Raw genomic sequence first — 16158 nt, 5'->3', positions numbered from 1 at the left:
CACAGGAAATCCCGAAACTAACCTACCACCGATTCTCCGTCGTTTCAAACCTTAAGTGGACTCTCAATCTCCACTGAATTATTTTACCAAATTGGTGAATGGTGATCGAATTCAAATAATTACATTTACGTTTAATCCACTTAAGGGTTAACTCGACTTTTCCCCATTCTTTGCACGTTTTTTACGTTGCACGAACAAATTTTGTGTACTAAAATTGCATGATTTAAAAGTGTACATTAGGTAGTGCATTTATTTTTTTTTATACGTAGAGGCGTTTCGGAGATTTGAAAGTCAACTTTGTTTTTTTTAAATAGAATAGTATATTTTTTGTATGAAAATATGGAAGAATATCGAATTCTGAGTTAAAAAGGTATTAATTAATAGCTAACGAGTAATTTCACTTTATTTCTTGACAATTTTCTTTACGTAATATCAAATTGGAGACTCAACCTTATCGCAGATCTCTGTAGAACAGTGAAAACAATCAGGGAATGAAGTGAAATTACTCGTTAGCTATTAGGTTTAGGACTAATAAACGTCAATACTTTTTACTCACAATTCGATATTCTTCCATATTTTAATACAAAAAATATAGCATTCTATTTAAAAAAATCAGATTGACCATCAAATCTCCGAAACGCCTCTACGTATACAAAAGTAAACACGCTACACAATGTATTCCTTTAAATCATGCAATTTTTGTACAAAAAATTTTTTCGTGCAACGCATATTTTGGAAGTTACAGAGCTGCACAAGTTACGTGGACCACCCTGTATATGTAATAGTGATAGTAAATAAAAAAGAATGGGGAAAAGTCGAGTTAACCCTTAAGTGGATTAAACGTAAATGTAATTATTTGAATTTGATTTCCATTTACCAATTTGGTAAAATAATTCCATGAAGATTGAGAGTCCACTTAAGGGTTGAAACGACGGAGAATCGGTGGTAGAGCTGCACAAATTACGTGGACCACCCTGTATATATCTTAATAAATGGGTCGACTGAAGTAATTTTTGACTTCTGCGAAAAATCACGTGCCTGTAATTTTGTTTTTACGTCAAGGATTCCGCGTCTAATTAGGGGAGTTTAGCGCATATCGAGGCAAGATATTTTTGACTAAGTTTTATTCTATGCAACGACTGGAGAGAAACCGTTTTGGCCCGTGTCAAACCATCGAACGCGTTTTCCCCCTTAAAAGCGAATATTCGTTTTTTACTTTTACGACAAACATATCACGGCTCGCTGAATTATTTTCATTCGTTAGTCGCGATGTATCCAATCTCGAGCTGCTACCGGATCGAATAAAACGCTACCCCCCACCCGTTGAACGAATCAACGAAAATGGAGTACTTCCAGATACATACGTGTCGACAGCGCGGCTCTTTTTATCAACATTGTGCTCCCGCGGAATACGACCGCTCGTCGAACCGTTCGAATTTCACTTTTCCGAGTGGACGACGATTTTAAAATTCCCACCAACGAATTTTAAACGGTCGAAAAATAGATTTTGAACATTTTGTACATTTTTTTTCTTGCCCTGATAGAAATTGACGCCGAGGGGGAACGCGAAACACAATCCGGGGTGGGCCTTTCGGGCGGGGCGAAATCGCGGCAACCCTGGTGCATAGATTATTGCGACTCACTGCAGTTGTAGGTGGATGGACAGCAGTGTCCATCGCGTACGATGGGGCTGCAGCCTTGAAGAGGTGGCGCGCAGGCCAACGGAACGCAACGTACCGCGCCCATCGCGCAAAAGCAATTGTCGCAAGCAGCCTTCCACTCGATGTCCCTCACCATCTCACCCTCCTCGTACACTCGCGAACCCACACGACACCCTGTAGAGACAACAAAAAAAAAATTCCATATTCAAGGGTGAAGACTCGTGTAAAATGATAAAAACGGGAAGCGATATTTGATCATTTTTTTACGACGTAAGGGTTCGACGAAACTTTTCGCCACTTTCCACATACAGGGTGTTCGAGCACCCCTGGGAAAAATTTTAATGGAAGATTCTAGAGGCCAAAATAAGACGATAATCAAGAATATCAATTTGCTGACTGAGGCTTCATTAAAAAGTTATTAAAATATTAAATTAAAAAATGTCAAATCATTCTGAGAAAATTATTTTTGGTTGCGGGGGTTAATTATAATCATTTTAGGTCAATAGATATACCCTCGAAATCCTAACCATTTTCGAGAAAAAAATTCCTTACCGAAAATATAATTTCAGGCCAGAAATGTCACTCCAAAATTTCGTGTGTATCTTTAAAACGTCATAACTCCTGAACGGATTGGACGATTTTAATGTTCAAAAAGGCAAATGACGCGTATTTTAGTGTAGAATATGTAGCAATTCTAACAATGTTGAAAAAGTTGTTCCTTGACCACGTAAAGTAACAAAAACACAATAAATCTCATCCAATTTTCAAACGGCCATAACTTCTACAATAGTTGATGGATTGCATTGAAATTTAGTATGGAAGTAGAACTCATATATATATACAAAAAAGTATTAAACAACTTTTCCGTACAGTGTCAACCAAAGTAATTAAAAATGAAAAACGAATTTTTAAGAAAAATCGACGGGGGTAGCTGCCTAAATTTTTCAACGAAAAAAAAAATTTCAAATCGTTCTGGAAAAATTATTTTCGATTGTGGGTGTCAATTGCAATCATTTTTGGTTACTACACATACCCTCGAAATCTTACCCACTTTCGAGAAAAAAATTCGACAAGTTGTGAAATTTTTCGACGAAATTAAAATATTTCAAATCGTTCTGAAAAAATTATTTTCAGTTACAGGAGTTAATTACAATAATTTTGGGTGAACAGACCTACCCCCGAAATCCTACCCACTTTCTCGAAAAAAATTCAGTAGGGGTGAAACTTTAAACGTTAATAACTTCTTAACAAAGCCTCCATCAAGAAATTAGTATTCTTGATTTTCGTCTTATTTTGGCCTCTAGAATCTCCCATTAAAATTTTTCCCAGGGATGGCCGAACACCCTGTATGTTCTTTAATGTTTCAAGATACAAATAGTTTGTTTTCGTTAGTAAAATAAAAAGTATTCGCGAACAAATCGATGGTCTACCGTCGATGGAAATATAATTTTTGAGATCGGGTCGGAAAGGAGCGTGGCTGAGAGAAAAATATGGTTTCAAAGATGTCCGCTTAGGTTTGACGCCGGGAACATCCACTCCGCATGGACTCGAAATTTAAAATCGATCGTCGATTCCCAAGATATCGCGTCGACAGAGTCCCGAGAAGAATGGTTCTGAGAAAAACGCTTTCGAAGTTTTAAGAGCGCCAGATTTATATCATGCTTTTCTGTTCGCGCGGTGTTCTCCTCCAAGTATTATAAGTTCGACAATTTCTCATACGTCGATATAAAATTCACAGGATATATTTTCAGGGGCACTCTTTAAAAAAAAAAGAAACCGATAAAAAGAAACGAATGGTTCAAGGTGTCTGATAGAAAATGCCCCGATAAAGTCTTTCGAATTAAATTCGACTTGTTATCGGTAAAATTTAGAATCCCTTAGATCGGGTTCTTAAATCATGGTCTCGAGTCTCCGTACTCGTAATATCTGAGGCGATATCTTCACCATGATACGATTAATCGCACAGTAATTATCGTTACTGTGCAATAATTGTAAATAAATCCCGTAGAAACTGATTATCGTGTAATTAGATCGTAATCAGATTACAGTTACATTCCACGCTGCAACTGTATTCATTTATAATAAATTTTCCCAACCTCCAAATGCATTGATCCAAATACAATTAATTCCACAGTAATTATCGTTACTGTGCAATAATTGTCGTGAATAAATCCTGTAGAAACTGATTATCCTGTAATTAGATCGTAATCAGATTACAGTTACATTCTACGTTGCAACTATATTTATTTATAATAAATTTTCCTAGCCTCCAAATGCGTTGATTCATATACGATTAATCGCACAGTAATTATCCTTACTGTGCAATAATTGTCGTGAATAAATCCTGTAAAAACTGATTGTCGTGTAATTAGATCGTAATCAGACTACAGTTACATTCCACGCTGTGACTGTATTCATTTATAATAAATTTTTCCAGCCTCCAAATGCATTGGTCCAAATAGGTAATTATCTTTACTGTGCAATAATTATCTTGAATAAATCCTGTAAAAACTGATTGTCGTGTAATTAGATCGTAATCAGATTACAGTTACATTCTACGTTGCAACTGTATTTATTTATAATAAATTTTCCTAGCCTCCAAATGCGTCGATCCAAATACAAGTATATACATAGTAATTATCGTTACTGTGCAATAATTGTCGTGAATAAATCCTGTAAAACCTGATTATCGTGTAATTAGATCGTAATCAGATTACAGTTACATTCCACATTGCGACTGTATTTATTTATAATAAATTTTCTCAGCCTCCAAATGCATTGATTCATATACGATTAATCCCACAGTAATTATCGTTACTGTGCAATAATTGTCGTGAATAAATCCTGTAAAAACTGATTGTCGTGTAATTAGATCGTAATCAGATTACAGTTACATTCTACGTTGCAACTGTATTTATTTATAATAAATTTTCCCAGCCTCTAAAGGCGTTTCAAATAAAACATCCTCGAACAAAGCAATGGAATATAAAAAAGGTTGGAAAAGTAAAAGAGAACTATCGCACATAGTTATTCCAGAAAAGTTGGCAAATCCGGCAATTAAACTTTCAAACCGAACCGAATCCAGGGAGAAGCGAAAGGAGACGGGTGCCTTCGAAGGGAGAAAGGAAGGATAATCTTTAGAATCCATTCGGTCGAAGGTGATACAGCACTTCATAAAGCGCCGAGAGCCAATCTCCTTTCACCCTCTTTCGAGGGTGGGCAGGGTTGAAAACCGAACGAACCCAATATCGGTCCCGATGATCCGTTCCAGGACGAAGTTCTATCGCGAAAACGTCTCCCGAGGGCGTTATTACGATGTTATGGCGACGTTCGACGGGGGCACGCGTTGTTTTCTGATTCGAGACGAAACAACGGGGCTGTCGTACGATTTTTAGCTAGCAATTCCAAGGTCACCGAGGGTTCTTCGCCAGAAACGATACATATTTCTCCGTAACTACCCCTCAGTGGCCCTGGATAACCTCGAATCATCAGAAAAATACAAAATTTAAAAGCTAGAAAAATATTACGCCCGATAAAATAAACTACAAAACACTCTGTGTACTTATTCTTTCTAAAATGCGTACGTTGGGGAATGGTTCTGTAATCGCCATGAGCGCTCGCATAATGGAGGGAAACGAGGGTTCAGAGGTTGGTTTAAAGTTTTAAGCAGTCGCGCGAAACTGGCCGTTAAACCGACAGCAACCAGCAACGTCTGAGCTAGGCTGTCGAGAGAACTCGGCCAGTAGAAACAGACGACGAGGAAAACAAAAGTAGCGAGTGCTTTCGAAACCTATTTTCCACGGGTCGAAGTATGGAAAAACGAATGGAGAGTTATTTAACGTAGGAAATATTTATATGAAATTTTTCGTTGTTTTCGCGTGCCCGATCCGCCGCTGGACGTGACGTAAATTAAATCATGTACGGGGTCCCGTGCAGCGTTTTAAAAAAACGTTCGATTTTCATCGCGAGCGAACAGAAAATTAAAAAATAAAAAATTTCGCGACAACGTCTGCGCGGGGACGGAGGGTGGGGGAGCAGGCGGGAAATGGAAAAAGCGACGCTCGCGCGCCGGGCGTCTCTTCACCCGTCAGATTTACCTGGAAACGTGATTTCCAGTTTGCCCGGGAAAGGGCCGCCGCGTCGTAAAATTGAATGAAACTGGGCGTTAAGTGAACGAGCTGAGAAACGACGGTAGAAATCTTTCTGAAGCAAGTGTCACGGGATAAAGTAACGCCGACAGTAACCGTGTTTTATTGCGCTAAACGTTTCCCTCCAACTTTCCGACGCGCGCGCGCGCGGCGTATTCCGGAAAAAGGGGTGGGAAGTTTGTCCCTTCTCGCGGAGAAACGACCGGAGGGGATTCTTAAAAGGATCTTTCGCGACGATAATTAGAGATGCTCGCGGATGAGAGGCTGTTACGACTTAAGAGGATTAAAATTCGCGGTACAGGGTCTCCGCCTGATTTCGTCCCGCGCGGCGATTTTTCCTCGTAAGCCGAGCTTAAATTTAAACTCGACCAGCGGCTTCTTCCAAAGCGATGCGGCGACCGTGGACGAGAACGAGGGGGCCGCAAACTTTCCTTTTTATCGCGCCGGGAAACTTTTCGTTGCAACTTTCCCTGGACGGGGGTCGCTGTTTGAGAGAGGCTTTTCCCAGACGACAGCGTCGACGTGACTGCTGCCGTGGCAGCCGGTGATTAAACTCTTAGCGAAGACAAACGCCGGAACGCGATGTCGAAATAGATCGAAAGTTTCATTTTGTTAAGGATCCCGGGGATAATGCGCGATCCGGCGAGCTTAACCCTATCGTTCGTGTCGATTTACCAACAACTTTACCATTGGAAAACTTTATTAATCGTACGATATGTTAGTGGATTTCCACGTTAACGCTAAACCTACCACGACCGGTTGTTTGACCGGTTGTATGATTCATATTTGAACAAAATTTGGTTTTAGGAAATATTTTAGGAAATATGTGTATATCATAGACGAAAGGAGAGAATCTTCATTTTCCACTGTCTTAGAACAGACTAACAATGTGTATTAAAAATAGTTAAACTTTAGACACGTGCAGTTCCGAAACAACTACTGTTTTATTAAATATTAAGGCATTGTTAGAAGCGGCAAGGCCTCCCCTTTAAAACGGCTTTTGATTTCTGTCGATCGGACTTTTCGTTTTCGAGATATCGCAATTTATGTAAAAGATAATTTTTAAAATTCCGCTCCCCGCCTTAGAAAAGGCTATTAACACGCATTAAAAATACTAAAAGTTTAGACGCGTGTAGTTCCGAAACTACTAGTGTTTTATTAATTATTAAGGTATTGTTAGGAGCGGCAAGGCCTCCCCTTTAAAACGGCTTTTGGTTTTTGTCGATCGGACTTTCCGTTTTCGAGATATCGCAATTTATGTAAAAGATAATTTTTAAAATTCCGCTCTCCGCCTTAGAAAAGGCTATTAACACGCATTAAAAATACTAAAAGTTTAGACGCGTGTAGTTCCGAAACTACTAGTGTTTTATTAATTATTAAGGTATTGTTAGGAGCGGCAAGGCCTCCCCTTTAAAACGGCTTTTGGTTTTTGTCGATCCGACTTTCCGTTTTCGAGATATCGTAATTTATGTAAAAGGGTATTTTTCTTAATTTGACTATCTCTGTCTCCGTCTGACGCGTCGCGTCGTACCTCCTTGTCGCGCGTGAGTCGAGACAGTCACGTGACCAGGAAGTAGTAGTATTTCCAAGAATTTACTACGCACTGTTTACTATGGTTACGCGCGCGAGTTCATTGATATCAATGAACGTAAACAAACTCCTCGGACCGTCGTATCTCCGTAACTAGCCACCGCATCGACTTGAAATTAAAATTGCGATATCTCCGGAACTAATAAAGCTATCGACTCGTACAAACGCTCATTTTAAAGGGCATTTCATCCTCTACCTAACGATCATATCACCTACTATAATTTTTGCTATCTTCTATGTTTATTTTTACATTTACTTTGACGCTACATACCCAAAGTAGTTTAAGTACTTCCTCTTGATCATACGACTGATGTGGGATAAAACTGGACTATAAATTGTTTATTTAATTGAAAATGAATTTAAATACAGGATGTTTGCGAAATTACTAGCCAGTATTTTTTCGTAAATAATTGTTTTCTTCGGAATTAACTACGGTATAGACTGGAAACAAAATTCGTTTGCAAGGGCGTTTTATCTTCTATCCAATGAAAATTAAAAAATTTTTTTACGAATAAAAATCAAAACACAACTTTCTATACATACAATGCAATAATTACGTTGCTTCGTAAAAGAGAAAAATAAAGACTGGTCATTTGACCGATCATGGTAGGAATGGAAAGAAACGTTACGTTTAAAATGAATTTAAATTTGTATACAGGGTGTTTGCATAATTACTAGCCAGTTCTTTTTCTTAAATAATTGTTTTCTCTAGAACTAACTAAGGTATCAATTTGAAACGAAATTCGTATTCAAGAGAGTTTTATCTTCTATTCGATGAAAATTAAAAACTTGGTTAACATAAGAGAGACGGATATCTTACGAATAAAAATCAAAACACGAAGCGTCGCGCGAAGAAGAGTGTTTGAACTCACCGTTTCCCACGACCGGCGCCAGGGTGGAGGAGTGGAGATCTTTAAGAAAAAGAAAAGACCAGAATGAGTTATTTCGCGAACTCGCGAGGCTGACAGGAAGAACACTCACGGGTGCAATTGTAGGCAACCGGGCAGCATGAGTGCGGCGCGTACAGCGGAGTGCATCCTGGCAGGGGCAACAGGCACTTCGGTCTGATGCATCTTCTTGCACCGGAGATGCAGTAGCAGTACTCGCATCTGCGCGAGCCCATCATCGCTGAACCTGGACCGTATCTCACCCCCTCGTGCAGGCAACCTGATCATCAAAACACCGGTTCAATCCAGCACCTGACCTTAAACCCTTGCTAGATCCTAATAAATATACAACTTTAAGAAAACTGCATCTAATCTTTCGTTCTTAAAAATCACTAAATACTTCGTTAACCCTTAAGTGGATTATTATCCACGGGTTTAAACCAATAATTGTTTAATGTATATCAATGTAATTATTTGAAAATTCATGCAATTGTTAATTCATTATTTTTGAAATGCTTTGACACGTTCACTGCCACTAATCGTTACCTTGAAAGTGAGAATTCTGATAATCCTCCTCGTACGTCTCTTCCTGCTCTACACGAACGTTCGATCTTCGTAAAATATTCACGGAGTCCCCTGCAAATTCCACGAGCTTTCAACCCCTCTGTCTTCGTCGGTGTTTCTTTACGTTAATCAGTATTGACGTTAAATCTTACTGAAATTAGATTTCGTTACAGCATTCTAGCTACGCGATTCGCCTCTTTGCACTTTCGATTTATATTTGTTTTCTCTGTACGTACGCTTTACGTATAAACGATAAATTATTTAAAGTCTGGCTGTAAACAGAATCGCAAGGAAGGGCTTGCCAAATGCACGTTTAGCAAACTTTCCTATATTCGAGGCAAACGACTAGTGTTTCTTAAGGGCAAATTTATTACCGTGGCCAGTATTTTCTCTCGATATTCTTTCGATTGGATTTCCCTAAATGATACTAACGTGTCTCGCCGCAAACCAATTCCGCGCAGCAGACGTTCTCCCCCGGTGGACGAGCGCGACAACCCGAGGGCGGAGGGCTGGGTAATCGTGGACAAACCCGAAGACGGCATCTGAGCGCACCTTCGATGCACCTGCACTGCAGACAAGGCTCAGACGTGACCACCGACGTGCCCTCCTGGTACCTGCGACCCTCGTACCTGCATCCTGCAACAAAATGTCCCCTCCTGTCAGACCGAAACTCTATCTTATAATACATAGGGAACGAAGCATTTCTTTATGCATTTATTCAACGAAAGTAAAATGTAATGGAGTCATAAAACGATGGATACGTGGGAAGAAGAATCGTAAAGAAACGAAATGAAAAGATCATTGGGAATAGTAAATGTTGAGACACTCCCTGAGGGGAGGACCAAGATTGTAGGCTGATTCCTCGAAAAGAAATTAATAGTTTCAGGTAAATAAAACTAAAGCTTTATTTGGACCCCATGGAATACGCGAAATATCGATTACTGAACACTTAAGTGGATAATTATTTAGTATGTAAATATAATTATTTGAAAATTTATGTATACTATTTTTTAAATGCTTTAAAGTTGATTTCCATTTACCAGTTTGTTAAAATAATTCAGTTGATAGTCCACTTAAGAATATCAAACTTTCTGTGTGAGTTAAGAAGATCGTTCTACCGGAATTTCTCCTCGAAACGCGAAAAAATATGCCCAACGGAGTAGCTTTATCGCCGTTCGGTGCATCGAAACGGGAAACATCGTCGTTTCGAGTGGAAAAATTGTTGATATCCTCTCTGGAAAATATCCAAGGGGGACATCGCGAATTAGATGTTATTTCGCGATCGCGTTGTCCCGCCGTGTACAGCTCTATTACAACTTGTTCCGCACTGATTCTATTGTATTTAATCCCGCGCCATCCCCGTGCTTAAATCGATTTTCAAGCCTCCAGCGAGAATCCTCGTTAATGTTCGTGCAATTTACGCGAAAAATTCCTGTCAAGGGACCCCCACGAACATTGTAAAAAAAGATGAATTACGCTTTATCATCGAATCTCCGTGTTATTTCTATTTTTAAGGGGGGAGTCTCGTGCGAATGATAGAAAATTGAACCATTTTTCTTAATCGTGTTTTAAGGAAATGTTACATCTGACGTTATGATTCGTTTTTGCAATTTACTAAGGTATCCTTTGGGAATACAAGATAATTTTTTTATTAATTTTTGCAGCTCTCAAGGTTGACTAAATCAAAAAAATCAAACAGATTTTTATTCGATAGGTTTACAGTTATGGCCCGTACCAAAGTAATTAATTTATGTTGCAAATTGACAAAATGGTGAAAGCTTAAAATAAAAATTGCAAAATTTCGTCGTTTCTTTTGCAACTTTATAATAAAGAGATATGATAAACTCATTATAACAATTTGATTTTGGTACGGGCGAGAACTGTTAGTATGTGGAACAACGTGTAAAAACTTCAAAGCAATCGAACGTATAGTTTTTGAGATTTCATCTACGCCAGTTAAGAAAGTAACGTTTCGGTAATTACCGCGAGAGCTATACAAAAAATATTCGACAATCCACAATACTTGACATTTATCTCTCAAAATTTAACAGTACACAATATACAGGGTGTTCGGCCACCCCTGGGAAAAATTTTAATGGGAGATTCTAGAGACCAAAATAAGACAAAAATGAAGAATACCAACTTGTTGATGGAGGCTTCGTTAAAAAGTTAACAATTAAATTCAAAAATTTCAAATCGTTCTGGAAAAATTATTTTCGGTTGCAGGGGTCAATTATAATCATTTTTAGTGAATAGACGTACCCCCGAAATCCTATCCACTTTCTAGAAAAAAATTCGAGGTGTGAAAATTTTTCGACGGAAAAAAAAAATTTCAAATCGTTCTGGAAAAATTATTTTCGGTTGCGTGGGTCAATTACAATCATTCTTGGTCATTACACATATCCCCGAAATCCTACGCACTTTCGAGAAAAAAAATTCTTTACCGAAAATCTAATTAGGTGCTTTTCGACGAAAAAAAAATTTCAAATCGTTCTGGAAAAATTATTTTCGGTTGTGGGGGTCAATTACAATCATTTTTGGTGAATAGACATACCCCCGAAATCTTGCGCATTTTCGAGAAAAAAATTCAGTCCAGGCGGAACTTTAAATGTTAATAACTTTTTAACGAAGCCTCCATCAACAAATTGGTATTCTTGATTTTCGTCTTATTTTGGGCTCTAGAATCTCTCATTAAAATTTTCCCCAGGCTTGGCCGAACATCCTGTATAATAATCGAGAGGTCGGTCGAGCGCTTGTGAGAGCGTGATCCCTCTGGTGGCGAGCATGGGAGGCGACGTCACACACGTAAAAGGTTCCATGGGTGAAGTTTCACCCCCGCGTCGCATAGAATGAAAAATGCAGGGAAATAGAGAGGATGGAATTTCGCAAATTTTCCAGCTCGTATGTCGCGTGATCCAATAACAGATCGGATCACCGCTCGCAATGTCGGTCCCGTTGATTACGTAAATCGAGCGTACGGCGAAAGTTTAGCGGACGCTAATTAACGACTAACCGGATTGTTAATAATCGCGGCTTCCTCGTCGCTTCCTAGACAGATTTTCTGCTCGTTACCGCAGACCACGGATCCCTCGTATATTTACGCTTCCAGGGATCATCGGGTCATTGAAACTCGGTGTTCCACATCGGCCTGTCGGAATAATAATAAGGCCGTGTCCTCATTAGACAACCAATGGGAAATTTTATAGAGCTATTCAAAGTAAACTATAGTGTAAATAACTCTGACAAATTTCGTGCATTCGCTAATACCGTAAAATTTATTTTATCTTCGAGAAGAACAGATAAATATTTTATCGAGCGAATAGAATTTATTTATAGGCCAGAAACGATAGAAAATAATTCGGTAAGAATCCAGTAGAGCACCATGGAGCGATCTGCTTTGTGTTTGGAGTAATTCAGAGGAAAAGCAAAACGCCTGAAAGGAGTTACTCGCGCTACTTAGCCACAAAGGCGAACCTTTATAGAGTAACTCAAAGTAATGTACTAACTAGAATGCAAATAACTATGTAAAATTTATTTGATCTTCGAGAAGGGCAGATAAATATTTTATCGAGCGAACAGAATTTTTTTGTAGGCCAGAATGATAGAAAATAGTTCGGTAAGAGTTCAGTAGAGCACCATGGAACGATCTGCTTTGGGTTTGGGGTCATCCAGAGGAAAGGTACCGGGTAAAGCAAAACGCCTGAAAGGAGTTACTCGCGCTACTTAGCCACAAAGGCGAACCCGGGGCGTCAGGAGGCAGAAAAGAGAAGAAAAGAGGCTCGACTACGGCTGGAAAACTCGAACGAAACCAACTGGCGGCCGTCTGTTCCTCGCCCCGGTGTTTTTCCTCGTCTCTTTGTTTTTCCCTCGGTTCCCTCGTACCACGGCTCGGTGGCGGCGAAAACGTTGCCCGGAAGGAGCGCGAAATTCAACAGTTCCAAAAACCAAGAGTTAAGAATCACTTTTCGCGCGAGACAATTCAAGTTGGAAGTTCCGTTCGCTCGAGAAACAGGAAACGAACGACTTATTTCCCACCACCCACTCTACTCCCTTTTGAATGTACCATTCGGTGTTCAGACTATTTTTTGCAAACTATTTTTTCGAGGTAGTCTATAGAAATTTCGAAACATGGCGTGCATGTTATTTTTAACGAGTAGAAACCAAATTTGAACAATGGAATATTATATGGATGTAAGTTATTCATAGGCTCGATGTGGGATTTTTATCCGGCAAAGGATTATATTCGTACAAAAAATAAACGCGTATTCCATGTTTTTTTTTTAAAAAAAGATTTTTTTTCGAAATGGCACCAAATAAGTTACAAGGGTGGATTCGTCCCTTGAACGGGACATTCCGCAGCGGAGAAAAAATTATTAAATCAACATAAACGCTGGACGGTTCGCGAACGTTAAGGTTTAAAGGTCGAGAAAACGAGAAATAAGTGTTTATGCGACTGGCGAAACTGCTCGTGTGTTTATGGAGATGGGATTACCGGGTAGACTGTGTAAAGTAACGCGAAGTGTGGAGTAATGATGGTGGAAGAAGAGGGAGAAGCATAAAGCGAGTTAGCTGTGTATATAGAATAAGGAAACTTTCGGTTTGATGCTAAATACGCGGTACAGAGTAATGAAACATTTAGTATTATAATGCAGAGCAAACTGTTCCATGCGTTAAGGCATATAGCCTTTAGCGTTTCGCTAGTCGAACTTCCACCTCGTCGAAAGAATTCGAACCCGAAAACGCGTTCTTATCCCGTCCAATTTTCCACGAAAAATGGACAAACTAAATAATATTAAGCTTGAATAACTTGTCGACTAATTTCCAACCCAATTCGGTAATATCTATAACGTTAATGAAATGTAATTAATTATTAATATATAAACAGCAAGGGAAATTAAACATTTGTGTTTGCATTAAATTTATATGGATTCAGATTAAATTAGGCAGTGTAAATAACTTACAAGTGGACCTGCATGTTGGAAAATATTAAAATTAACCACATTTCAAAAATACATCTTCGGATAGAATGGAATCAAAGATTCGAGCGTAGATATTTTGGTTTTAGACAGTTACGCTCGAAACCCCGGAAAGTTCAGATTTTTTAACAATCTTCGATCGACAAACTGAAATTATGTCGCGCTTAATAAGAGATAACGAAAAATTGTATCGTAAATCATCGTGAAATAAATCAAAGCAAAGCTCCGAGCGCTTTACCTTCCAAAAGCGATAAATTACCAAATTTATTACCGCGTTCTACCATTTGTTTCGAAACCCTGTGTAAACGAAGAACGTCTAGTTAAAATCAGAAAATACTTCGTCAGAGGACAGACGTTCCTCGTCTGACTATCGCCGACCTAATCTACTAAGACCACGCATTACCTCTTAAATAGAAAACTGCAAATTCTCCAACTATTTATAAATAACTAACACGACGTAAACCTTATCGAACGATCCTTCGAATTCTACTAATTATTTCCTGCAGAGTACAATGTTTAAAGAAAAAATGCTAACGACGCTAAGTATCAAAGCAAACGAGCTCGTACCGCCGAATTAACGTCGAAAAATAGGTCCTCGGGAGTACTTCTTGCGTGCTTGATGTCCCGGAGCACGAACACCAGGTTGACACAACGCTGGAGAATTAGGCTGCCATTAGTCGGAGGTAACGCGAGTGCCACGGTGGAAAAGGTACTCCATTGTTGGCCAAAGACACTCGTACGCGCAGTAAGCCGTAGTAGCTAATGGCGCAAAACCGGATAATGGCAGAAGGGTGGAGGCAGGGGCGATCTCGCGAAGAAGATTTTAATCTCGAGGAAAGAGAGGAAGCGTGTTCGACGGAAACTTTGTTAGAGAATCGTTCGAGGCATCATCGTGGTCGTTAACGCGAGTGAAACAAATCGTCGAGCGTGTTCGAAGAGGCAAAACATCGAGCGGGTTGCGCACCACTGACCCAAAGCATATTACACCCCATGAATAAGGCAGTTAATTATTGTTCGTTATTGCATAATGTACCCCGATCGATGAAACTACCGAATTTCCGCGCATTGTTCTCCTATGGAGTTGGCCACTCATTGTTTGCTCGCGATGTTAAATTGAAAACGTGCGAATATCCGACAAATTGAGTTTAAAAACGACGAAAACGATGCCCCGGAGTCCTCCGTCGATTCGATTTCGAGATTACGTGCTCCCGGTGACCGTCCAAGTTCGAGTTTGTCAGGATCATTAGCAACTACGTCAGAGACCACGAAAGATTAACGCTCCCAAAAACAGTTTCCCGAAGTACGGGTTTGATATCCTCCGAGAGTCTCGTCTACTTTGACCTCCTGGAACGCTTTCCAAGTGGCAGAGGACGTAACCCCCAAATTACAATTTTATACTTCCCGAAGAATGGGGTCGATATCCTTCAGGAACGACGTCTACTCTGACCTCGTAGAACACTTTGAAGCTGCGCGAGACGTTATCCCTAAATTACAATATTATCCTTCCTGGAGGAGCAGATACACTACGTGATTCAAAGGTGTATTTATTATTCCACGGCGTTCCTAACCACCGTGAAGTTATTAAAAATTTTAAGAATTTATAAAACATCGCGACTTTCAAGTGGACGGAGATTAATAAAAAAATTTCCATCGATAGCTATTTCCACCTGTCCGCTTACTTTCGTCCCTAAAAAAGGAATTTGATATTCCTCGAGGCTCTCTCGAGACCCAAACTCTAAATCACAATTTCATAGACGTCTAACACGACGGTACTCACCGACGACCAAAGAAGAAACCGCAGCCTCGGACGTCCTATCGATCATACAACGTCCCCCCAATCCCATCGACGGCGATCTTCGTGAACAACTTCCCCGACCGCCAGTCGATCGCGCCAATTGACGCACCATCTTCCTTGCAAAGGGAGAATCCACCCCCGTGGTGAATAGCGGCTCGCTAGCCCGTGAATTTCAACTTCCAATGAAACCCGCAACCCCCAGAACCGAGCGACAAAAGCCTCGACGCCGCTCGCGCGTCTTGCCAATTAGAAAGACAAGGGAGGCTAACCGTGAGTCGTGCTCATTGCCATTGAGAGCCACTGCCCGGTATCGCGATCCACGCAATAGTCGCATGAATGGACCGAACTCTGCCCTCGCCTCCCACTTTCAAACCACTCTCGAACCACTCTCCTTCTCCTAACCCTTTCTCCCACCCTCACCGTCTTCGCATTTCCTGTTTCGTTCAACCTTTCTCCTTCTACGACTCTTCTTTGCCCCCCTTCTCCGCGAAACAACACAACGAATAACGTAACGTTACACGCACGCGAGCGTGGGCG

The 16158-nt window shown here is 40.0% G+C and overlaps 1 protein-coding gene across 1 annotated transcript in view; it reads right to left on the bottom strand.

The window, feature by feature from the left end:
- LOC143344422 (uncharacterized) overlaps positions 1-15627 on the bottom strand; it is a 30683-nt gene extending 15056 nt beyond the window's left edge. Inside the window, exons 1-6 of the mRNA XM_076770466.1 lie at positions 15604-15627; positions 9283-9486; positions 8833-8922; positions 8381-8566; positions 8272-8310; positions 1644-1835 (exon numbers count right to left, since the gene is read on the bottom strand). Coding sequence (XP_076626581.1) covers positions 1644-1835; positions 8272-8310; positions 8381-8525 — 376 coding nt within the window. The 5' untranslated portion in view covers positions 8526-8566; positions 8833-8922; positions 9283-9486; positions 15604-15627. The remainder of the gene's footprint in view (positions 1-1643; positions 1836-8271; positions 8311-8380; positions 8567-8832; positions 8923-9282; positions 9487-15603) is intronic.
- Positions 15628-16158: the final 531 nt, after the last annotated feature.

The sequence above is a fragment of the Colletes latitarsis genome, chromosome 8 (genome assembly GCF_051014445.1).
Source record: "Colletes latitarsis isolate SP2378_abdomen chromosome 8, iyColLati1, whole genome shotgun sequence".
NCBI classification, from domain to species: Eukaryota; Metazoa; Arthropoda; class Insecta; order Hymenoptera; family Colletidae; genus Colletes; species Colletes latitarsis.
This window is presented reverse-complemented; position numbering and strand designations above follow the sequence as displayed.